The following is a 25,857-nucleotide window of genomic DNA, read 5'->3' as shown; positions in this document are numbered from 1 at the left end:
GCAGCACAGTGGCGCAGTGGTTAACACAGCAGCCTTGCAGCGCTGGAGTCCTGGGTTCTAATCCCACTCAGGACAACATCTGCAAAGAGTTCTCTCCGTGTTTGCGTGGGTTTCCTCCGGGTACTCCGGTTTCCTCCAACATTCCAAAGACATACTGATAGGGAATTTAGATTGTGAGCCCCATCAGGGGGATAATGTGTGCAAAATTGTAAAGTGCTGCGGAATATGTTAGCGCTATATAAAAATAAAGATTATTATTATTATTAACCACAGGAGGGAGCCCAAGAGCAGAATTCACAAAAGTGCTACTTACAACCACCGGAGGGAGCCCAAGAGCGGAATTCACAACAGTGATCGCGATGTTCAGAGGGTCTCCTACATCCTCCTCCCTGCAGGCCCTGGATCCAAAATGGCCGCGGGGCTCCTTCCGGGTCCTGCAGGGAGGTGGCTTGCAAGTGGCTGCTCAGAGCAGGCGCCAGCAAGCCTTCCTGCAGTGCCTGTCAGATCGCTGATCTGACACAGTGCACTGCAAAGTGTCAGATAAGCGATCTGATAACACTGGTCAACAGCATTTTTGGTGCCAAAGATATTTAATCGAATTTAGGGTAATTTTGGGGTGCCGATTCTGAATATGTCATCAGTTTTGCCAGATTGGCTCAAGTTTTTGAGATTTTTGGTATCTTATTTATAGCACTTGTTGGTAAATGCGGCGCATCATCTCATTAATTTCTTTGGATTAGTACTTGAACTGAGCAGTTCTCAATATAGTTTTGTGTTAATTAGTGTTCTAAAAGTTTGTTCATAGCTTGATTTTTGCACTAACTTTATGTGGTTGTCTGTTTTCCAGTGAAAAGCATGAACTCATCAAGAAGAAGTTGTCTTAACGATCCAGACTCATTCTGTTACATTTGTGGTGAATAAACACTGCCAAAACATAGAAGAAACATAACAGACTTCGTAAAAAAAGTGTATTTTGCCTATTTTGGGGTTATGCTTGGGGACCAAGACAAGTTTTGGGCACCACACATAGTGTGCAAAGCATGTATCGAATTATTACGAAAATGGAGCAAAGGACAAAGAAAAAGCTTCAAATTTGGTGTTCCAATGGTGTGGAGAGAGCCAAAAAATCATCATGATGACTGTTATTTATGGTAAACACAGGTACAGGCACATCTTCACAATGAGGGACAGGCCTTCTTGCAGATTCCATGTTACTCCCATTTTCGTTTCTTATGCTTATTGAATCCTTGCACTTGCACTGCACAGAAATAACAGTCATCATGATGATTTTTTGGCTCTCTCCACACCATTGGAACACCAAATTTGAAGCTTTTTCTTTGTCCTTTGCTCCATTTTCGTAATAATTCGATACATGCTTTGCACACTATGTGTGGTGCCCAAAACTTGTCTTGGTCCCCAAGCATAACCCCAAAATAGGCAAAATACACTTTTTTTACGAAGTCTGTTATGTTTCTTCTATGTTTTGGCAGTGTGTATTCACCACAAATGTAACAGAATGAGTCTGGATCGTTAAGACAACTTCTTCTTGATGAGTTCATGCTTTTCACTGGAAAACAGACAACAACATAAAGTTAGTGCAAAAATCAAGCTATGAACAAACTTTTAGAACACTAATTAACACAAAACTATATTGAGAACTGCTCAGTTCAAGTACTAATCCAAAGAAATTAATGAGATGATGCGTCGCATTTACCAACAAGTGCTATAAATAAGATACCAAAAATGTCAAAAACTTGAGCCAATCTGGCAAAACTGATAGCATATTCAGAATCAGCACCCCAAATTCATTAAAATATTTTGGACACCAGAAAAAAAAATTTTTTTTGTTGACCTGTGTAATATATAGTGATGTGCCCCCCGGGGCAATGTTATAAAGTAAAAAAAAAATATATTTACATGTAAAAAAAAAAATTCCTAAATAAAGAAAAAAAAAATTATATTGTTCCAATAAATACATTTCTTTATCTAAATAAACAAAAACAAAACAATAAAAGTACACATATTTAGTATCGCCGCGTCCGTAACGACCCATCCTATAAAACTGTCCCACTTGTTAACCCCTTCAGTGAACAACGTAAAAAAAAAAAGAGGCAAAAAAACACTTTCATCATATCGCCAAACAAAAAGTGGAATAACACGAGATCAAAAAGACGGATATAAATAACCATGGTACCGCTGAAAAGTAATCTTGTCCCGCAAAAAACGAGCCGCCAAACAGCATCATCAGCGAAAAAATAAAAAAGTTATAATCCTCAGAATAAAGCGATGCAAAAATAATTATTTTTTTATATAAAAAATAGTTGTTGCGTCTCCACGTTTTGAGAGCTATAATTTTTCCATATTTTGGTCCACAGAGTCATGTGAGGTCTTGTTTTTTGCGGGACGAGTTGACGTTTTTATTGGTACCATTTTCGTGCACGTGCAATTTTTTTATCGCTTTTTATTACGATTTTTGTGAGGCAGAATGACCAAAAACCAGCTATTCATGTATTTCTTTTCTTTTTTTTTTTTTTTTTTGGGGGGGGGGGCGGGAGGGGGGGGCGTTTATACCGTTCCACGTTTGGTAAAATTGATAAAGCAGTTTTATTCTTCAGGTCAGTACGATTACAGCGATACCTATTTATATCAATTTTTTTGTGTTTTGGCGCTTTTATACGATAAAAACTATTTTGCAATAAAAAGCGTATTTTAGTGTGTGAAGGCTGCCAATCACAAAAATCCACTAAAAAAAAAAGCTATAAAAGTAAATCAAACCCCCCTTCATCACCCCCTTAGTTAGGACAAAATAATAAAATGAAAAAAATGTATTTATTTCCATTTTCCCATTAGGGCTAGGGTTGGGGCTAAAGTTAGGGTTAGGGCTACAGTTAGGGTTGGGGCTACAAGCTAGGGTTAGGGTTGAGGCTAAAGTTAGGGTTGGGGCTAAAGTTTGGGTTTGGATTACATTTATGGTTGGGATTAGGTTTAGGAGTGTGATTAGGGTAATGGTTGGGATTAGGGGTGTGTTGGAGTTAGGCGTATGGTTAGGGTTGGGATTAGGGTTAGGGGTGTGTTGGGATTAGGGTTAGGGGCATGTTCGGGTTAGGGGTGTGGTTAGGGTTGGGATTAGGGTTAGGGGTGTGTTTGGGTTAGGGTTTGTTAGAATTGGGGGGTTTCCACAGTTTAGGCACATCAGGGGCTATGCAAACTCAACATGGCGTCTGATCTCAATTTCAGCCAATTCTGCGTTGAAAAAGTAAAACACTGCTCCTTCACTTCCGAGCTCTCCCGTGCGCCCAAACAGGGGTTTACCCCAACATATTGGGTACCAGTGTACTCAGGACAAATTGGACACCAACTTTTGGGGTCCAATTTCTCCTGTTACCCTTGGGAAAATACAAAACTGGAAGCTAAAAAATTTTTTGTGGAAAAAAAATATTTGTTATTTTCACGGCTCTGCGTTATAAACTGTAGTGAAACACTTGGGGGTTCAAAGTTCTCACAACACATCGAGCTCTCCCATGCGCCCAAACAGTGGTTTACCCCCACATAAGGGGTATCAGCGTACTCAGGACAAATGGCACAACAACTTTTGGGGTCCAATTTCTTCTGTTACCCTTGGGAAAGTAAAAAATTGGGCGCGAAATATCATTTTTGTGAAAAAATATGATTTTTTATTTTTACGGCTCGGCATTATAAACTTCTTTGAAGCAGTCGGTGGGTCAAAGTGCTCACCACACATCTAGATAAGTTCCTTAGGGAGTCTACTTTCCAAAATGGTGTCACTTGTGGGGGGTTTCAATGTTTAGGCACATTAGGGGCTCTCCAAACGCAACATGGCGTCCCATCTCAATTCCAGTCAATTTTGCATTGAAAAGTCAACCAGCGCTCCTTCCCTTCCGAGCTTTGCCATGCGCCCAATATGGGGTCACTTGTGGGGGGGGGGGTTTCTACTGTTTAGGTACATCAGGGGCTCTGCAAATGCAACGTGACGCCTGCAGACCAATCCATCTAAGTCTGCATTCCAAACGGTGCTCCTTCCCTTCCGAGCTCTGCCATGCACCCCACATATGGGGTATCAGCGTACTTAGGACAAATTGTACAACAACTTTTGGGTCCATTTTCTCCTGTTACCCTTGGTAAAATAAAACAAATTGGAGCTGAAGTAAATTTTTTGTGAAAAAAGTTAAATGTTCATTTTTATTTAAACATTCCAAAAATTCCTGTGAAACACCTGAAGGGTTAATAAACTTCTTGAATGTGGTTTTGAGCACCTTGACGGGTGCAGTTTTTAGAAAGGTGTCTCACTTGGTTATTTCCTATCATATAGACCCCTCAAAATGACTTCAAATGTGATGTGGTCCCTAAAAAAAATGGTGTTGTAAAAATGAGAAATTGCTGGTCAACTTTTAACCCTTATAACTCCCTAACAAAAAAAAATTGTGGCTCCAAGATTGTGCTGATGTAAAGTAGACATGTGGGAAATGTTACTTATTAAGTATTTTGTGTGACATATCTCTGTGATTTAAGGGCATAAAAATTCAAAGTTGAAAAATTGCTAAATTTTCAACATTTCCGCCAAATTTCAGTTTTTTTCACAAATAAACGCAGGTAATATCAAAGGAATTTTACCAACATCATGAAGTACAATATGTCACGAGAAAACAATGTCAGAATCATCAGGATCCATTGAAGCGTTCCAGAGTTATAACCTCATAAAAGGGACAGTGGTCAGAATTGTAAAAATTGGCCCGGTCAATAACGTGCAAACCACCCTTGGGGCTTAACGGGTTAATAATCTTAATTAAACCACACTTACGGAGTCTCATTGGGACCGAAAAGCAAACCATCGCATTTCGAAGGACTGCGTCCTTCTTTGTCAGGGTTCCCTATTTATCCCTCAGATATGGATTACGGCGTTGGACAGGTTGACGTATAGGTGTGGGATATTGTTGTTTTTTATTTTTGGTTTATTACAGGATAACTAGGGTTTTGGTGGAATTAGGCGTTAGGTGAGTATAACGGTGTTTGTTAATTTTAACCCCTTAATGACCACCAATATGTCTTTTAACTGACCTGAGAAACAGGTCCTTCTAAAAAAATTAGCATATAGTGTTAAATTTCATTATTTACCATAATGTAATGATTACAATTAAACTTTCATATATTATAGATTCATTATTCACCAACTGAAATTTGTCAGGTCTTTTATTGTTTTAATACTGATGATTTTGGCATACAACTCCTGATAACCCAAAAAACCTGTCTCAATAAATTAGCATATCAAGAAAAGGTTCTCTAAACGATCCATTACCCTAATCTTCTGAATCAACTAATTAACTCTAAACACATGCAAAAGATACCTGAGGCTTTTAAAAACTCCCTGCCTGGTTCATTACTCAAAACCCCCATCATGGGTAAGACTAGCGACCTGACAGATGTCAAGAAGGCCATCATTGACACCCTCAAGCAAGAGGGTAAGACCCAGAAAGAAATTTCTCAACAAATAGGCTGTTCCCAGAGTGCTGTATCAAGGCACCTCAATGGTAAGTCTGTTGGAAGGAAACAATGTGGCAGAAAACGCTGTACAACGAGAAGAGGTGACCGGACCCTGAGGAAGATTGTGGAGAAGGACCGATTCCAGACCTTGGGGAACCTGAGGAAGCAGTGGACTGAGTCTGGTGTGGAAACATCCAGAGCCACCGTGCACATTCCCCAGGTAAAGCCACTTTTGAACCATAAACAGCGGCAGAAGCGCCTGACCTGGGCTACAGAGAAGCAGCACTGGACTGTTGCTAAGTGGTCCCAAGTACTTTTTTCTGATGAAAGCAAATTTTGCATGTCATTCGGAAATCAAGGTGCCAGAGTCTGGAGGAAGACTGGGGAGAAGGAAATGCCAAAATGCCTGAAGTCCAGTGTCAAGTACCCACAGTCAGTGATGGTGTGGGGTGCCATGTCAGCTGCTGGTGTTGGTCCACTGTGTTTCATCAAGGGCAGGGTCAATGCAGCTAGCTATCAGGAGATTTTGGAGCACTTCATGCTTCCATCGGCTGAAATGCTTTATGGAGATGAAGATTTCATTTTTCAGCACGACCTGGCACCTGCTCACAGTGCCAAAACCACTGGTAAATGGTTTACTGACCATGGTATTACTGTGCTCAATTGGCCTGCCAACTCTCCTGACCTGAACCCCATAGAGAATCTGTGGGATATTGTGAAGAGAAAGTTGAGAGACGCAAGACCCAACACTCTGGATGAGCTTAAGGCCGCTATTGAAGCATCCTGGGCCTCCATAACATCTCAGCAGTGTCACAGGCTGATTGCCTCCATGCCACGCCGCATTGAAGCAGTCATTTCTGCCAAAGGATTCCCGACCAAGTATTGAGTGCATAACTGAACATTATTATTTGATTGTTTTTTGGTTTGTTATTAAAAAACACTTTTATTTGATTGGACGGGTGAAATATGCTAATTTATTGAGACAGGTTTTTTGGGTTATCAGGAGTTGTATGCCAAAATCATCAGTATTAAAACAATAAAAGACCTGACAAATTTCAGTTGGTGGATAATGAATCTATAATATATGAAAGTTTAATTGTAATCATTACATTATGGTAAATAATGAAATTTAACACTATATGCTAATTTTTTGAGAAGGACCTGTATAAGCGAATAGCATCCCCATACAGGTGACAATCCAGCAGCTGTCGGTTGTACATTATAGCTGACAACTTGCTGCATCAGCCACGATTTAATGTTGGCACCGACCATGGTCATTTAACTCCTTAAATGCTGCCGTCAATAGTGACTACAGTACCAAAATGGTTAACAGTGTGGGAGCTCCCTCTTTAACCCCATCATCACACTGAGATTCTGATTGTGTGGTCCTGATGTTTCCCACGGCAATTCACGGACAAATAATGGCCGTAAAGTCTGCCAGATATAGTGGCCTGTTCAGAAGTTAGAGACATTGAGATGGTAAAAATAAATTTCTTCATTCCCGTTATGCCACTTTGCATTAATTCCTGAAAAGCACCTGAAGGGTTAATGTTCTGAAAGCAATTTTGAATACGATGAGGGGTGCGGTTTTTAAATTTCTATCTTTTGGGAGTTTCCCCAATATATAGGACTCCCAAAGTCTCTTTGAAACTGAACAGGTCCCTAAAAATATACGTTTTGTACATTTCCTTGAAAAAAAAATGAAAAATTACTATTACATTTTTAAACATTCTAAAATTATAACAAAATAAAACAACATTTTACAAATGGTGCGGATGTAAAGTAGACATGCGGGAAATGTTACTTATTAATATTTTTGTGCGGTACGACTGTCTGGATTAAAAAGATAATAATTCAAAGTTTGAAAATTTCTATTTTTTTAAATTTGTCTCAAATTTCTGGTATTTTTTATAAAATAAAGCAAAATATATCAACCCAAGTTTACCATTATCATAAAGTATAATATGTCACAAAAAAAACAAAATCTCAAAATCAAGGGGACATGTTGAAGCATTCCAGAGTTATTGCTACATAAATTGGCAATGGTCAGATTTAAAAAATTTGCTTGGTCATTAAGGTGTTAAATAAAAATGGAAAAGCGTGTTTTGTTTTATTTCTAATAAATTACTTTATTCTGGATGTGTCTTTATTTACCATATAACTACAGGATTAGTAATGGATAGGTCTCTTATAGACGCCTACCCATTACTAATCCGTGAGCTTTATGTCACCGGACAATACAAAGATTACATTAAACCCACAAATATGCCACCGCTACAGGGCAAGTGGGAAGAGGCGGGCAAAGCGCCAGAATTGGCACATCTAATAGATGTCTTTTCTGGGCAGCTGCGGGCTGCTATTTTTATACTGGTAAGGCCAATATCCATGGCCCCTTACCAGCCTGAGAATACCAGCCCCCAGGTGTCGGCTTTAGCAAGGCTGGTTGTCAAAAATGGGGGTGACCCCATGCATTTTTTTAAATTATTAAAATAATTTAAAAAAACTGCATGGGGACCCCTCTATTCTTGATAACTAGCCTTACTGAAGCTGACAGCTGAGGGTTGCAGCCCTCAGCTGTGAGTTTTGCCTGGCTTGTTATCAAAAATAAGGGGAACCCAAGCAGGTTTTTTTTTTAATAATTTATTTATAGAGCTCCTGCACTCTTATTAGCGGCAGCAGGTGTTGGATGATGGGAACAGTAATCCCAACAGCTGACACCAGCGACCGAAGGTAAACTGTATACCTCCGATCCCAGCTGAGCACTCACAATGTCTATTGACAGCGTGGGAACCGCGGCTCTCTGACCGACAGGGATGGTTTCACCGCTGATCAGAAGTTGTGTTTGCCGCGCTGTCATATATATGACAGCATGTCAAACACTATTGTCGGGCCCCCCCATTCAAGTGAATGGAGCTTGGGTCTGCTCTGCTGGATGACAGGCTGTATGGATGCATTATGCAGCCTGCCATCTAGATGTAGCAGAGCTGACTGAGGCCACATCCTGCTGTCCTTAACTTTTCTACAGCAAATAATAAATAGTGAAAAAATGCTGCAAATACGCAGGTTGACTTTTTTGCAGCATTTATTCACCATCCATTCAAGTTCATGGGTGAAAAGCGCTGCAAAAACGCTGGAACAAGTGACATGCTCCGTCATAAAAACGCTGCACAGCACAAAATCCTGATGACAAAAAAACCAAAGTGTGTGGCTACGTTATTTGCGGTCGGCGCCGCAGCGTCGGGCGCCGCAGCGTCGCCGCATGCGTCATGCGCCCCTATATTTAACATGGGGGCGCATGGACATGCGTCGCACTTGCGTTTTGCGCCACATGCGTCCCTGCGGCGCCCGCATCCGGGTGCAGAGGACGCAGCAAGTTGCATTTTTGCTGCATCCAAAATCAATGAAAAAAAGGACGCATGCGGCGCAAAACGCAGCGTTGTGCATGCGTTTTGCTGCGTTTTTGTTTGCGTTGTGCGTTGCGGCGCCGACGCTGCGGCGCACAACGCAAATGTGAACGTAGCCTAAGATTTCTGAAATCTCATAGGCTTTGCTGTACAGTAAAAAGCAGCTGAACATTAGCAGAAAAAACGCAGCAAAAACACCCAGTGTGAACTTAACCTTAGGGGAAAATTTAGAAAGCGGGAACAGTTAGATTAGTGAAGTGAGGCGATAGGTGATGAGATTTGCCTCTGGGGGCATGTACTTCGTCCTCTGCTTGAGGTTGACCAGTTACAAGCAAGCAATGTAATGCAGGGGCGAGAAAAACACACTCTCCTCACTAATCTCTGCAGCTACTGTGTAAAGATACAGCAGAGAGGGTGAGTGGAGCTAAGTCAGTGCCTGATAGTGGCTCCACAGCTGCGTTCACACCACTTATCAGAGTAAGGTGGGAATTCCCGTTTGAACTCAGCATCTGCTCTGGGCGTCCTCAGGCGCGGGTTCAAAAGCCACCGAGTGACAGAGCGGGTTCAACCACCAGTGTAGTGGGGGTGAGTTCTAGGGATCCCACTAGCGTCCAGCTGCTGCGCCCTGTGACTGCTAACAGGGTACAGCGTTTCTATTGCCACTCTGAAGAAACAGAGTTCGCTTTACTTCACACAGGGTGAGGTTTAACCTGCGTGTGTTCGGCGTTCACCCGCTGTCTTGTTCCCCCATTACTTAGCAGCAGGTTCCATCTCTGCACGATGGACCCCGGGCTGCGAACACACCTTATATTTATTTTGTGCATTCCGCCAACCCTAACATGTCATTTCCACGTCAGGGCGACGTCAGTTGCATCATGAAATCACTTGTTCATACTACTGACATCATTCCTGAACCACAAAGTTAGCCAGCTGTACCAATGTAACCTCTCCAACAGAGTTGAAGAAACAAGAGTTTTATTGGTGGGGGAATCCTGTGAGGGTACTATATGGGGAGGAAATGTGCGAGGAGACTGAATGGAGAGGGACAGCGAAAATGTGTGAGGACACAGTTTGACCAGAGAACCATAAAATGGGCATGTTTCAAAGTTTACTGTGAAGAGGGGGTTAGCTGTGACATTGACTATTGTGATTGGTGGATCCTGTGTTATCAGCTGTGTCTAAACGTGTTACATTACTCCAATAACAGGGAAAAGGTTACAGAACTCCAATAACAGGTAAAAGGTATCCGCTGACAATGAACCTTGCTGAAAAGTCTTCTTTAAAGGACAGGAAGTACTACATTTTGCAATTTAATAAATATTGTAATAGAAAAAAAAAATCCCAAACATTTTAAAAAGAAAAAACAAAACACATTTAACATAAAACGCTGATTTTAACAATTAAAGCAATTATACACAAATAAAAAAAACATGCTTACAGTATAGCTTTTTATAGGCAACGCTAATCATGACTTAATTGAGTAAAACACTTAAAAAAAAAGTACAAATTAAATATTGCATGAAAACCACATTAAACGATAAGTCAAAGATCATATAACAATGACCCACACATTAAAGTGATACTGTACAATTTGTGAAAGTCAGCAGTACTTATACCGTTGTTACAATAGGGCTTGCACACTTTGCTCTGTTATTTACAGTTGCATTAGAGGTGTTGAGTAAATCACTGCTTTCCTGACACTGTAAGGTACGCTTCACTCCCCCACAAAACAAGGAGCTTTTGACCGAATTAGCAGAATTCCAGAAGAGGAGAGATCAACTGAGAGTGAACAAACTGACTACAACTGAATTTCTGCCCTGTTTACATTTTAAACACACCATAAATTTCACCCTAGTTACGTTGTCATTACAACTCTTAGAAGTTTCTCTCCAACTGCTGGCAAGCTAGCTGGAAGACTCTGTAAATAATAGTTAGCAAAATCACTTTGCACTCCATTAATTCATAAAACACTCTCTACCTACTTCAAAAGCAATCTCTCTGTCACCACACAAAATGGTGTTTTCTACTTTAACGATTTGCTACTTGTACTTGTCATAACTACATGAGGCAAGTATGTTATTGTAAGCAGCAGTCTCGCAGTAAAGTATCATAGCTCTCTATCATTCTCTTACCTCCACACTACCCCTCAGCTACAAGTTTAAAGCGGCTTGTAATCCCCTCATAAATCAAATGTATAATCCATATTCCAACAGAAGTATGCAGCAGGAAGTGAATACCTGAGGGAAAGAGGATTGTGATGCCATATTGCTCTTTAAAGTAACAAAGATCTGAAACACGGATGATAAATGTAAACTAAAAAGGCTGCATGGCCAGTGTCCATACAAACATAACAAGACATCACAGCTGTAGCGGATGCACTGTAATACAATAGTAGGCTATACTATTTTTAAGTAAATCTGCTGTAGTTTGTGTGCAAACGAATCCTGAGAGTGAAGAATACTTTGGTTTACAGCAAAGCAGCACATACCAATTTTTCCACGCACTTTTTTGATTGAGGGGAAAAAAATATATAATTTTTTTATTTTACTCTAAAGTATTTTCTCCTATTATACCATGGCTCCTTAAAAAGAGTTTGTTTCATTACAATCACTGGTGACATACAAAATGCTCCCTACTTTGAAACAGCATGAATACTACTGCCATGACCCTTCAATTTTTGCTAAGACAACATGTCCGCAGCACTAGGAAAGTGATGTGCATCTGACAGAAGTTTGTCTAGGTCTTATAGTCTGCAGGGTTTTTTAAGAAAAGAAGCTTCAATACATTCTTTCCATACCATTCACATGTCAGTCTGTGGTTTTGGGGTGTCACGATTAGAGGCAATGCCTGACAAACAACCCAAACAACTGAACGATGGTCACACAACAACCCTTCTATTATAAGCTGCTACATCACAAACCATTCCAGCTTCTGAATGTAACATTATGGCAGAAATTTTACCAGAAAAAAAAATCGATAATTTTGTATGCATTTGTAATGGCTAAATTTGGAGCTTTTTCAACTTGGTCCATCAGGGTTTACATCTATAGCCCTGAAAAATGGGATTCGGATGTGATGCAGTCAAGAGTATCTTTGTGCACTGTTGAACATTATATTCGGCCATATTCGCCTTTTGAGACAGGTTTCAAAACATGGTAAACTGAGGCTTAGTACACACTTCAAATAAGCGTATTGTCACGAGTGTGTCACTTCCTGGGAGATCTGAGGATAGAAAATTACGTACTGTGAATCGCAGACTTTCCATTTACCTGTGTTTGTGTTTCATATTAAATGGATTTAGTTTCCTTTGGCTTTGAAGAGGTTACGGACCCTTTCTGTGCTGGTTAGAAACTTGCAGCTCCATCTCACAGCTGTTCCTAACCTGGCCATTTCCTCTCCCTATAAAATCTGGTCAGATCTTCTCTTCCTTGCCAGTGAAAGCTTTTCTTCCAAGCTCCTTGGAGATAGTGTGCTGAATGGGAGATGGTTTCTGCTAATAGAGATTGTAGCGTGCTGTTTTTGGGTGTATGCTTTCCTTCATAGTCCTATTTCCATTTGGCTGGTACATCCCTATCCTCCTTCCCTGTACACCTCTCTACCTTTGGCGAGCTTTGTATGTTTGTTGCTTTCTGTTATCCCTGTGTCTTTCTTACATGTTGATACACTAGCATTTCTGTCAAAGGCCTCCTGGTGGAGTGGGAGGGGACAGCTTACGGAATAACAGGAGAACAGTAAGGCTGGTGGCTCAAACCTCCTCACCTTTAGAAGTATCTTTGGGAGAAGGGATAGATAGGGCCCTCGGTCTTGGGGGCGGTTCAGGACCCCTTTCCTTTATCACGAACGGTCACAGAATGACACATATATGGACAAACATTAAAATAAAATCTAATATATAAAGCTGAATGTGTGTGTGTATGTGTGTGTGTATGTCCGGGATTGGCATCTGCACCGTCGCAGCTACAGCCGCAAAATTTTGCACAGTCACACGTATGGACTCCGAGAGCGTCATAGGCTATGTTGTGAGGCGAAATTTTAACCCCGCGCGTTCCAATTCACCAAATAATTTTGCCCCTATCTACATAATGGGGAAAAAGTGAAAGGAAAAGTGTTGGAGAAAAATTGACAGCCAGGAGGAGATGGCATACAGGTATATACTGTATACAGGGGAGATGATATACATGTATACACTATATACAGGAGGAGATGACATACAGGTATATACAGGGGAGATGACATACACATATATACTATATACAGGAGGAGATGACATACAGCTATATATTATATACAGGAGGAGATGACACAGGTATATACTATATACAGGGGAGATGACATAGGTATATACTATATACAGTGGAGATGACATACAGTTATATACTATATACAGGGGAGATGACTTACAGGTAAATACTATATACAGGAGATGACATACAGGTATATACTATATACAGGAGATGACATACAGGTATATACTATATACAGGGGAGATGACGTACAGGTATATACAGGAGATGACATACAGGTATGCTATATACAGGATAGATGACATACAGGTATATACTATATACATGAGGTGACATACAGGTATATACTATATACAGATGACATACAGGTATATACTATATACAGGGGAGATGACGTACTGGTATATACAGGAGATGACATACAGGTATATGCTATATACAGGACAGATGACATACAGGTATATAGTATATACAGGAGATGACATACAGGTATATACTATATACAGGAGGAGATGACATACAGCTATATATTATATACAGGAGATGACATACAGGTATATACTATATACAGGGGAGATGACATACAGGTATATACTATATACAGGGGAGATGACATACAGGTATATACTATATACAGGGGAGATGACTTACAGGTATATACTATATACAGGAGATGACATGCAGGTATATACTATAAACAGGGAAGATGACATACAGGTATATACTATATAGAGGAGATGACATACAGGTAAATACTATATACAGGGGAGATGACGTACAGGTATATACTATATACAGGAGATGACATGCAGGTATATACTATAAACAGGGAAGATGACATACAGGTATATACTATATACAGGAGATGACATACAGGTAAATACTATATACAGGGGAGATGACGTACAGGTATATACAGGAGATGACATACAGGTATATCCTATATACAGGATAGATGACATACAGGTATATACTATATACAGGAGGTGACATACAGGTATATACTATATACAGGGGGATGACATACAGTTATATACTATATACAGGGGAAAAGACATACAGGTATATACTATATACAGGAGGTGACATATAGGTATATACTATATACAGGGGGATGACATACAGGTATATACTATATACAGGGGGATGACATACAGGTATATACTATATACAGGATAGATGACATACAGGTATATACTATATACAGGAGGTGACATACAGGTATATACTATATACAGGGGAGATCATATACATTTATATACTATATACAGGGGAGATGACACACGTATATACTATATACAGGATAGATGACATACAGGTATATACTATATATACAGGAGGTGACATACAGGTATATACTATATACAGGAGGTGGCATACAGGTATATACTATATACAGGGGATGACATACAGGTATATACTCTATATAGGAGGAGATGACACAGGTACAGTATATACTGAGGGGAAAATAAGAGGTGTGAGGTGAAAATGAAGAAGTGTGAGTGCAAAAGGAGGAGTGAGGGGAAAATAGTAGAGTGATTGGAAAAAGACAGGTATGAGGTCAAAATGACAGGTGTTGGGGGAGAAATGAGAGAAGTGAGGGGAGAAAATGAGAGGTGTGGGGGAAAATGAGGAGTGATTGGAAAATTAGAGACGTGAGGGGGAAAATGAGAGGCGTGATGGGAAAATGAGAGCAGTGAGGTGCTATAACTAACAGTTAGTTACTATGCCTGGGCAACGCAGGGCTCTTCAGCTAGTTATAAAATAAATTAAATTACAGTCAAGGTCCCATCAGCGCATACACCCAAATTCAGTTTTCCAGGGTTACAAACGTAAGCCCCAACGGGGCTTTCTTTACTTAATTACACCTAGAAATATAGAAATGAAAAAAAAAATCTATAAAAAAATTAATAAATTTTATGCATATAAAAATCCCACTCACAAGGCACTGAGAAAAATCAAAAGGATCTTCTAGAAAAAACAAGAAAAGAGACTATGCATATAGGGCGCACTCCCAAAATACAATTAAATACCAAAAATACAAAATTTTTATTAGGGAAGACAGAAAACACAAGTAAAAACATATATTAAAATACAACCAACACACCACTGGTCCTATAATAAGTCAATATATAGAGACAGCTTAAGGTACAATAGTATATCGTAAATCACGCCACCAACACACTATTGGTACTATCATGAAATATATAGAAGGACAACCTAGGGTACAATGATGTATCACAAATAGCACCAGACATATGCATGAACAATGGCTTGTGTACACAATAGCTTATGTACACAGAGCAAGGCAGCAGGTACACTCTGGGCGTCCCCAGAGTACCATATAGAGCGGGAGTGCTCCTATATAAGTAAAGGGGCTAATGCTAGCTAGGGGGCCCCGATAAGCCTACTAAATTGCAGCAAGGGAATAAGCATAAATCCCTCAAAAAAAAAAAAAAAAGTTGAGTTTTATACCAGAAACAGCTCCTATGGAAAGGCAAAGCTACCACTGCGGCAGAGAGATAAGCCTGTTGGAGTAGTGTAGGGAACGTTTAGGGTTCACCTGCCGACATATGCCATCAAAATGGAAGGAAAAAGGGCAGACCTATGTCAGGAAAGTGGGCCAAAAGGCTAAATGTGAAAAAAGAACATCACCATATCAGGCAGTCCAGTGCGTGGCGTCAGCCGTCATAGAGTCAGAAAGGGAATGGTCCCGGGACCCAAGTAGTGTGGGGAGAGCCCCATGCGTATGGCTGCAGGATACAGCTTCGTCAGCGGAAGCTGCATCCTTCTATATATTTCATGATAGTACCAATAGTGTGTTGGTGGCGTGATTTACGATATACTATTGTACCTTAAGCTGTCTCTATATATTGACTTATTATAGGACCAGTGGTGTGTTGGTTGTATTTTAATATATGTTTTTACTTGTGTTTTCTGTCTTCCCTAATAAAAATTTTGTATTTTTGGTATTTAATTGTATTTTGGGAGTGCGCCCTATATGCATAGTCTCTTTTCTTGTTTGTCTGATAAACGGAGCAAGGCAGGCGCATGCACAGAGCGGCGTACAGCGTCCCTGCAGCCATTAAGGTAAATGGAGATTGCCCAAAGATGAAAAAATAGGAATTTAGAGGCCTTGGAGAGTGATATTAAATCACTTCAAGACAGACTGCATAAAAACCTTACTGGCGATCAATTAACTAAATTTGAGGAAGAACTTAATTTGTCATTTACAAAGTGGGAACAGGACATTCAAAAATTGAAACCGACAAAATTCCAGCGAGATCTTCAGGATTTTCAATCCAACAAGATATATAGGTGGCAGAGTATACCGTCACTTAAAGGGAACCTGTCACCACGTTTTTGGAAGATGGGATAAAAATAGCGTTAAATAGGGGCAGAGGTGGGCATTACATTAGTGTGTTTGTTATGCGTTTATTACCCACCTAAGTTGCCGAAATACCTTTGCAAAGTCTCCGTTTTCGCCTGTCAATCAGGCTAGTCTGGTCAGATGGGCGTTGTCTTCCCCCAGATTTTGCGTAATTTTCCGTTGGTGGCGTAGTGGTGTGCGCATGCCCAAGGTCCCGAATCCTCTGCCAGGGGATTTCAAAGAGCGCGGTGTCCGTTATTGCATTGGTGATCGGTGGGCGCGGCCATCTTCCTTTGGCCGCGCGTGCGCAGAAGCGGCGCTCTGCTGGCCGCGGCATCAGGAAAATGGCCGCGGGATGCCGCGCGTGCGCAGATGGATATCGCGGCGGCCATTTTCCTGAAGCCGCGGCCAGCAGAGCGCCGCGGCAAGCAGAGCGCCGCTTCTGCGCACGCGCGGCCAAAGGAAGATGGCCGCGCCCACCGATCACCAATGCAATAACGGACACCGCGCTCTTTGAAATCCCCTGGCAGAGGATTCGGGACCTTGGGCATGCGCACACCACTACGCCACCAACGGAAAACTAAACAAGATCTGGGGGAACACACCACGCCCATCTGACCAGACCAGCCTGATTGACAGGCGAAAACGGAGACTTTGCAAAGGTATTTCGGCAACTTAGGTGGGTAATAAACGCATAACAAACACTCTAATGTAACGCCCACCTCTGCCCCTATTTAACGCTATTTTTATCCCATCTTCCAAAAACGTGGTGACAGGTTCCCTTTAAGAAGTCTGAATCCTTGAGCTCCATGGCTAGTGGTAGCTCTGTCAGCTCTGTTTCTATGGATGATTCCGCTGATGTGCGTAGCCGATATAATACAAGGCTTACTACTTCACAGCGAAGATTTGGTGACAACGTAAGATCGGAGATGAATAAAGATGGCGCACTCAAGGTAATTAACCTCTCTGATATTACATTGACGCCTGAGCAGATTTCTGTTCTTTCACTGGGTTTTGGTTTTTGCCCTACAGCAAGATCAGACCATTTTACAATAATCAAGTATATTTTCTTAAGGTACCTTCACACGAAACGACTTTGTAACGATAACGATAGCGATCCGTGACGTTGCAGCGTCCTAAGTAACGATATCGTTGTGTTTGACACGCCGCAGCGATCTGGATCCCGCTGTGATATCGTTGGTCGGGGCTAGAGGTCCAGAACTTTATTTGGTCGTCAGATCGGCGTGTATCGTCGTGTTTGACAGCAAAAGCAACGACGCCAGCAACGATCAAAGGGGGCGTCGCAGCGTCTCGTTCTAGCCAGGTAGGCGTTTAACATTACAAAAAGAGACACCCTCAGTCGTGATGGCAAGGGAGGTGACAAAATCAATACGCCACAAAAGGTGACGTCTTTTCTTTTCAATTTTAATTAAAAAGGAGACACTATAACGTAAATCAAATTAAAAAGGAGACGCCATACAATACTGACATTATAAAACGGGACGCCTTTTAATAGGATTTAATTTTAAGGAGATGCTATCGTGACATACATAAACAAAGTTGATGACTCATAACAGGACATACCAAACGAGATGCCTTTGTACATTACAAAAAGGGGGCTTTTCCAACACATTTAATTAAAGGTGACGCTTTTCAGTACAAAAGATGACGGCCTGGGAGGTGTCATGTACATTAAGGGGGCTCTATAACAATACATTACCTTAATTTAAATGTGCCTGGAATGACTGGCTGTGACACCGTCTACCTGTGAACGCTGATTGGCCATAGTGGGATCATCTATAGCTGCGTTCCGAAATATAAACCGCGACTCTATACAGTCTGGCCTTTGGAATCACTTGTTCGTCCTCCACTACCTGTGCGTCCTATTTTGCAAACCAGAACTCTGCAACGTCTTCGTTCTGTTGTCCTTCAACAGTGCAATCCAGAACTCTGCAGCGTCTTCATTCTGAATCCCATAACTGCATCAAAAGTAAGTCATATCTTTGTGCAGTTTGTTTCATCTGCCATGCAGCAATGCTAATTTATGTGTATTGTAGAGTGATGTATACGAGATCTCTGCAGAGATCCGTTTGAGCTTGCAAGTTTTTAAACAATTACGCTGTTGCTCTTGTTGGCAGCCATTTTGAGCGTTCGATTTCTTAATGTAACTTAACTATTTCTGTCTTTCAGATGTCTACCAATGACAACGAATTTGTGCGGGCACTCATTGATATGTACCGCTCCCTGCCCTGCTTATGGAAAATAAAGTCTGCGGATTATAGCAACCGCAACATGAAGAGAGCTGCATACGAGAAGCTGGTGGCCCTCCACAAAGAGCATCAGCCCACAGAATCTGTGGATGAAACCATTGTGCGTAAGAAGATACAGGCTCTCCGCACAGTCTACAAAAAAGAGCTGAACAAGGTTGAAAAGTCAAAGAAGTCTGGGGCCGGAGCCAACGACGTGTATGTGCCAAAGTTGTGGTACTTTGACCTGCTGGCGTTCACACGGCAGGGTGGATAAAAATCAATGTTTTTTTTTAAAAAATAAAAAAAAAAATCGGATTTTTTTGATTTAAATCGGATTTTTTTGATTTAAATCGGATTTTTTTCAATAAACTGCTTTTTGAGGAAAATATTTTACCATCCAAAGGTTCTTCCATCATGAGATAAAGCTGAGTTGTTTAACTCAGTAGAATAAAGGCTGTATATGTGTAACATTCACAATGCCATGCTCTTCCAGAGGTTTCTGTAGGATGCTGACTATCCAACAAGTTTGGGCATGTCAACTGAATGGAAAAAGAAACTAAACCAAAAGTGAAACCAAGCTAGAAGTGTGGAATTACAGGGGCAGTATGAACAAAATGTGGAAGCTATTAATAGTTTATACAATTAAGACATGCTGCTTTTAAACACCTACCTATTGCCATATAGTAAAACAAAAAAGATTTTTACTTACTTTGGGGTCCCCCCCTCACCCTGGCGTTAGATCGTTGCCCCTAGTTTCGTCCGTGTAACTATGGGCGCACATGCGCACTGCTCTCACTTCTCATTTTAATCGTGATTTATATTAAAAAAAACCTTTTGATTTAAATCAGTGATTTAAATCATGATTAAAATCATGATTTAAATCGATCCGATTTAAATAGAAAAAAATCTTTTGATTTAAATCGTGATTTAAATCATGATTTAAATCGGCGTGATTTAAATCAATCCACCCTGTCACACGGGACCAGGAAATCCCTCGCCCGTCCCAGACTGTGACAAGTGTTTGTGCACCATCAGCTGAAGAGTCTCCTGACGAGCATGTAAGTACCCCCTAGCTTCCCTGCTTGTAGGATACCGTCTGTCTTATATGTATGTGAGACTGCATGGTTTCCAATTATAATAATTCACGTTTTTCATGTTTAATCCACCAGATAATAAAAGTTGCCACTTCCTGTTCAGATAACTATGTCCAAACAGTCCTTCCCAACCTGACAATGCTGTCTTATTGCAAAAGTCTACTATAATGTAACTTTTTTGTCTTCCGCACAATCGTGCAGTATAGCCGGCAAAAGTAGTTAAGCTCTGTAACCCCTGTGGTTTGATACCTAGATAATAACTGTTCCTCATTGCTTCCCACGCACGGGCATACTGGTGTTGGGGAGGTGGGGGCTCTCTAGGGCTGTGTTGTTTGTATGTTATTGACTTTTTTTTTTTTCCCTGTACTCGCAGGTGCCTCCTGAACAGCTCGATACACTGGAAGGGACCGATAGCGATACCCCTCATTCCTCCGCAAGCCGGTGTGTTGAGGAGCAGACAGGTGAAAAGCGGCGATCTCGCAAAAGAAAGGCAACTGCAGGTCTACCGGGGGATCTCCTGGCACTGGCCAACAAGATAATGATCCAGCATGCCACAACCCGGCTCTCCGGATTTCCAACCTTCGTAGGGGAACGGTTAAACAGTCTGGACCAGACCCAGCGAAGCAACGCAGAGAGATTGATACTTGAGGTGTTGAACAAGGCAGACGCTGGCAAACTGAGTGATACTTCAATGATGACCATCGGCGACCATCAGCCCAGTGGCCAGCTTTATTGGGGGCCCCAGCAGGAGCCCATTCACAGCACTCCTGTCCGCAGACCGGCCCCACCTCATTTGCAGTTCCGTACACCACCTCCACCCCCTTCTTTTGGTGACTATTTGCAAGGACCTTCAACGGCCACACAGCCGTATGGCGAGATGGACAACTACTATCAGCAGCTGTAGTGTTCTTGGACAGAAACCAATAGACTTCCGTTTCATAAGCACTTTATGCCTTTTCGGTTTTTTTTTTTTTTTTACCTTTTGGTTACTGAGCCACATTTTTCCCAAGTTACAGTTGTAATATGTTAATAAACTTTATAAGCTTTACATGTAACATTTTATTTTGATTTATTGTCTACTGTGTCACATAATGTATGAATGAATATATATATATATATATATATATATATATACACACACTCACTGGCCACTTTATTAGGTACACCTGTCCAACTTCTTGTTAACACTTAATTTCTAATCAGCCAATCACATGGCGGCAACTCAGTGCATTTAGGCATGTAGACATGGTCAAGACAATCTCCTGCAGTTCAAACCGAGCATCAGTATGGGGAAGAAAGGTGATTTGGGTGCCTTTGAACGTGGCATGGTTGTTGGTGCCAGAAGGGCTGGTCTGAGTATTTCAGAAACTGCTGATCTACTGGGATTTTCACGCACAACCATCTCTAGGGTTTACAGAGAATGGTCCGAAAAAGAAAAAAAATCCAGTGAGCGGCAGTTCTGTGGGCGGAAATGCCTTGTTGATGCCAGAGGTCAGAGGAGAATGGGCAGACTGGTTCGAGCTGATAGAAAGGCAACAGTGACTCAAATCGCCACCCGTTACAACCAAGGTAGGCCTAAGAGCATCTCTGAACGCACAGTGCGTCGAACTTTGAGGCAGATGGGCTACAGCAGCAGAAGAACACACCGGGTACCACTCCTTTCAGCTAAGAACAGGAAACTGAGGCTACAATTTGTACAAGCTCATCGAAATTGGACAGTAGAAGATTGGAAAAACGTTGCTTGGTCTGATGAGTCTCGATTTCTGCTGCGACATTCGGATGGTAGGGTCAGAATTTGGCGTAAACAACATGAAAGCATGGATCCATCCTGCCTTGTATGGAGCATCTTTGGGATGTGCAGCCGACAAATCTGCGGCAACTGTGTGATGCCATCATGTCAATATGGACCAAAATCTCTGAGGAATGCTTCCAGCACCTTGTTGAATCTATGCCACGAAGAATTGAGGCAGTTCTGAAGGCAAAAGGGGTCCAACCCGTTACTAACATGGTGTACCCAATAAAGTGGCCGGTGAGTGTGTATATATATATATATATATATATATATATATATATATATATATATATATATATATATACTAGACTGTGGCCCGATTCTAACGCATCGGGTGTTCTAGAATATGCATGTCCCCGTAGTATATGGACAATGATGATTCCAGAATTCGCGGCAGACTGTGCCCGTCGCTGATTGGTCGAGGCAACCTTTATGACATCATCGTCGCCATGGCAACCACTATGACATCTACGTCGATACTGTGCCCGTCGCTGATTGGTCGAGGCCTGGCGGCCTCGACCAATCAGAGACGTGGGATTTCCATTATGACATCATCGTCGCCATGCTGTGCCCGTCTCTGATTGGTCGAGGCCGCCAGGATTTCCAGGACAGACAGACAGACAGACAGAAAGACAGACAGACGGAAAAACCCTTAGACAATTATATATATAGATATAGCAGGGGTGAGACACATGGGGAGCGTCATTGGGAAAAGAGAGGTATATATGGAATGGCAGGGGTGAGACACATAGGGAGCGTCATGGGGAGAGAGACACATGGAATGGCAGGGGTGAGACACATCCGGAGCGTGATGGGGAGAGAGATACATATGGAATGGCAGGGGTGAGACACATCCGGAGCGTGATGGGGAGAGAGATACATATGGAATGGCAGGGGTGAGACACATCCGGAGCGTGATGGGGAGAGAGATACATATGGAATGGCAGGGGTGAGACACATCCGGAGCGTGATGGGGAGAGAGATACATATGGAATGGCAGGAGTGAGACACATCGGGAGCGTCATGGGGAGAGAGACACATGGAATGGCAGGGGTGAGACACATCGGGAGCGTGATGGGGAGAGAGATACACATGGAATGGCAGGGGTGAGACACATCCGGAGCGTGATGGGGAGAGAGATACATATGGAATGGCAGGGGTGAGACACATAGGGAGCGTCATGGGGAGAGAGACACATGGAATGGCAGGGGTGAGACACATCCGGAGCGTGATGGGGAGAGATACATATGGAATGGCATGGGTGCTTATATATATACATCTTAAAATCAGTAAAGCACGAGGACAGACAATGCTGCGGACTCCCAAGATTCATATGTCTGATACAGAACTAGAGTATGTTGCATACATAGATATATTTATTCTTATGTTTGATACAGAAGTTGAGTACTGTGAATAGATTGAAACAGAAAATGATTTTAATGGGTCTTCAACCAAATGGAACACGAGAGCACATCTACCCCACAGAATGTAGTGCATAATACATGCTAAAAGTTATGACACGTAATGACAACAGTTGTGCTACTGCTGAAGATGCTGCCATGGGACAGCCCCTGGCCCATTGAAAAAGTTACAGTACTTCTCCCTGCAGATCATAGCATCATCAGAGTTCCTTCCGGATCCCAGACTTTCCAAGCCAGAAACCCTGTGCTCCTCTAGACGCCATTCGCCCTGGGTTACATCTCCATTTGCAGGGTCAACAGAGTCAACATACTGTGGAGGGCTGTATGCAGTGGCATCACGGCGGCGGAGAAAGTTGTGCAGGACGCAACAGGCAAGCACCACTGAGTCAATAGACGTTAGTTTCATGTGTAGTGCAGTGTGGAAAACCCGAAATCGGTTTGCCATAATGCCAAAAGCATTCTCCACAACGCGGCGAGCTCTTGAAAGTCGGTAATTAAAAATGCGCCGCTCCGGTGTCAGAGTTTTCTGGGAAAAGGGCTTCAGAAGGTTGGGATGCAGTGGGAACGCCTCATCTCCGACAAACACAAAGTTCAGGTTTTCAGTAGTGTCGCTGTTGGGCGGCAAGGCCAGTTTCTGTTCTTTCAAGCGTTCCCCAAAATCGGTGTGCTCCAAAACTCCGCCATCAGAAACTCTACCATTGATCCCAACAGACACAGTTATAAATGCGTAGTTCGCATTAACGAGTGCCATGAGAATTACGCTGAAATATCCCTTATAGTTGTAATAAAAGGAGCCGGAGTGTGGTGGTTGGGTGATGCGGACATGTTTCCCATCCAAGGCCCCACCGCAATTAGGGAAGTGCCATTGCTCATGAAATCCCCGGGAAATCTGTTGCCAATCATCCATGGTCTCCGGGAAAGGCATGTAATTGCGGTGTAAAGCAGAGATAATTGCTTGACATGTCTCTGGGATGATGACGGTGAGTAGGGATCGGGAAATTGCGGCGCAGTAATGCAAGTCTTGCATAGACCTGCCAGTCGCCAGGAACCGCAGCGTGACAGCCAGTCTCTCATCCACAGGGACAGCAGCTCGCATGTTCGTATTTTGCCGCCTGATATAAGGATCCACAGCATCAAGTAGCACATTAAAGGAATCCTCCGACATTCGAAGGTAGTTCCTGAAATCATGCGGGTTGTTCTCCTGCAGTTCCCTTATTAGGCCCATATGGGACAATTGATCCCTCTTCTGCAGCCACTGTTTGGTCCACATGCGGCGCTGACGCTTAGCACGATTCTTTCGCGCTTGAGCCTCAAGCTGGTTGTGAGCTTCTAACAACAACGCAGCCGCTACAAGCACAGGAACATCAGAAGTAGACATGGCAACCTGAAAAAGAAAAAAAAATAAATTTGTACATATGATTAGCTAAACTGACACAAGACATCCAATAGTGTTACGTAGCGTTCACACATGTTAATTTTTTTCGACGATTTTATGGCTACATTCACATTTTCTATACATAAGGTACATTATGTTGACACAACAGCCATACTGATATAATACCCAAAAATTACTGTACAAGCCGCTGAAAAACAAACCAGGACGATGAGCGCTGCGGCTTGATAATGGGAACGCCAAAAAGAGAGTTCGGGAGCCAGTGTCACAACCGCGACGCTGTGTATAAACGGAGACGCTATAGCGATGTGGATCGCGCGGTAGCGAGGCAGAGTCAAGGACGTTCTCTGGGCGTGGTTAGGCGTTGCCGGGCGTTTCATTTTCTTAAAATGGCGGCGAGACAGCGGTCTGCTCCTCTGGGGCAGACTGAGGTTCCCTTTTTTTGTGGGAGAAATGGATGCCCTCGATTACGAGGGTCGGGAGAGTCGCCCTACCCACCCCAATCTCCACAAAAATGAGGTCCTGCGCCGCATTGGGCGTATGATGGAGCGGAGATTTGGCCTCCGCCGCAGTGCGCTCCAGCTGCGGAAGAAGTGGGCCGATCTCCGTTACAAGCAGCCACTTCTTCTGGCAGAGTTGCTGGCGGAGACAAGGCGAGGCAAGTACCAGTATGGGGTATTTGGGTGACGCACGGTACTGGGAGGGGGGAATTGGGATAATCGTGCTCGTGGTTGCCAACTTGTCCTGGACATGCCACTTTGTTCTCATGTCCGTATTGACTGACAGCAAAATGCGGTGTCCGTGATAAAGTGGTCACGTCATGGGTTCCAGAATCTCCCCCCCCATATTTAATTTTTATGGATGGCCGCTATTGTTATGTACATTGTCCACAAATCTTTACGACGAGGTCGGCAACACTGCGCGCCCTGCCAGGAGGGGGGAATCAGGAGACGCACGCTGCCGTGCGGCGCTTCCTATCTTTTATATATGTGCCAACATTTGGCGAGGCAATATTTAATTAAACTCCTTGCCGCCAATGGCCTACGTTTTTTTGGGGGGGGTCTGTAGCCCTGTAGTTTTGGTGTCTAAAAATTGCGTTTCTTTTTTTTTTTTTTTTTTTTGTGTAGAGAGACGACACCGGCAACGGGCATCGGCGGCAGCCACAACTGCGGCCACCAGCGGCAGCCCACAGCCCGGACCGTCCCGTAAGTTAACCGTCATATATTGCAATGTTATAACAGCTTACGGGACATTAGAGGGGAGCTGAAATATTGTATACATAACAAATGCATGCCAATTTCCATTGGCTCCTAACTTTTGCTGTCAATGGCGCCATTTTTTTTTTTTTAAGTATGGAGATCTGTAGTTTTGGTGTCTAATCCTTGCATTTC

At 42.4% G+C, this 25,857-nt stretch overlaps 1 protein-coding gene across 4 annotated transcripts in view; it reads right to left on the bottom strand.

Moving 5' to 3' along the window:
• SKAP1 (src kinase associated phosphoprotein 1) overlaps positions 1–25,857 on the bottom strand; it is an 862,974-nt gene that overhangs the window by 581,769 nt on the left and 255,348 nt on the right. Inside the window, exon 4 of one of the 4 annotated variants that reach the window (XM_077252207.1) lies at positions 22,950–24,457. The exons of the other annotated variants lie outside the window; for them this stretch is intronic. Within the exon in view, the coding sequence (XP_077108322.1) occupies positions 23,192–24,451 (1,260 nt within the window). The 5' untranslated portion in view covers positions 24,452–24,457 and the 3' untranslated portion in view covers positions 22,950–23,191. Of the gene's footprint in view, positions 1–22,949; positions 24,458–25,857 lie in introns of those variants that run through there. 4 annotated transcript variants of the gene reach the window in all.

The sequence above is a fragment of the Ranitomeya variabilis genome, chromosome 4 (assembly GCF_051348905.1).
Source record: "Ranitomeya variabilis isolate aRanVar5 chromosome 4, aRanVar5.hap1, whole genome shotgun sequence".
Classification (NCBI taxonomy): Eukaryota; Metazoa; Chordata; class Amphibia; order Anura; family Dendrobatidae; genus Ranitomeya; species Ranitomeya variabilis.
Note: the sequence above shows the minus strand (reverse complement) of the source record. Positions and strands in the feature narration are given on the sequence as shown.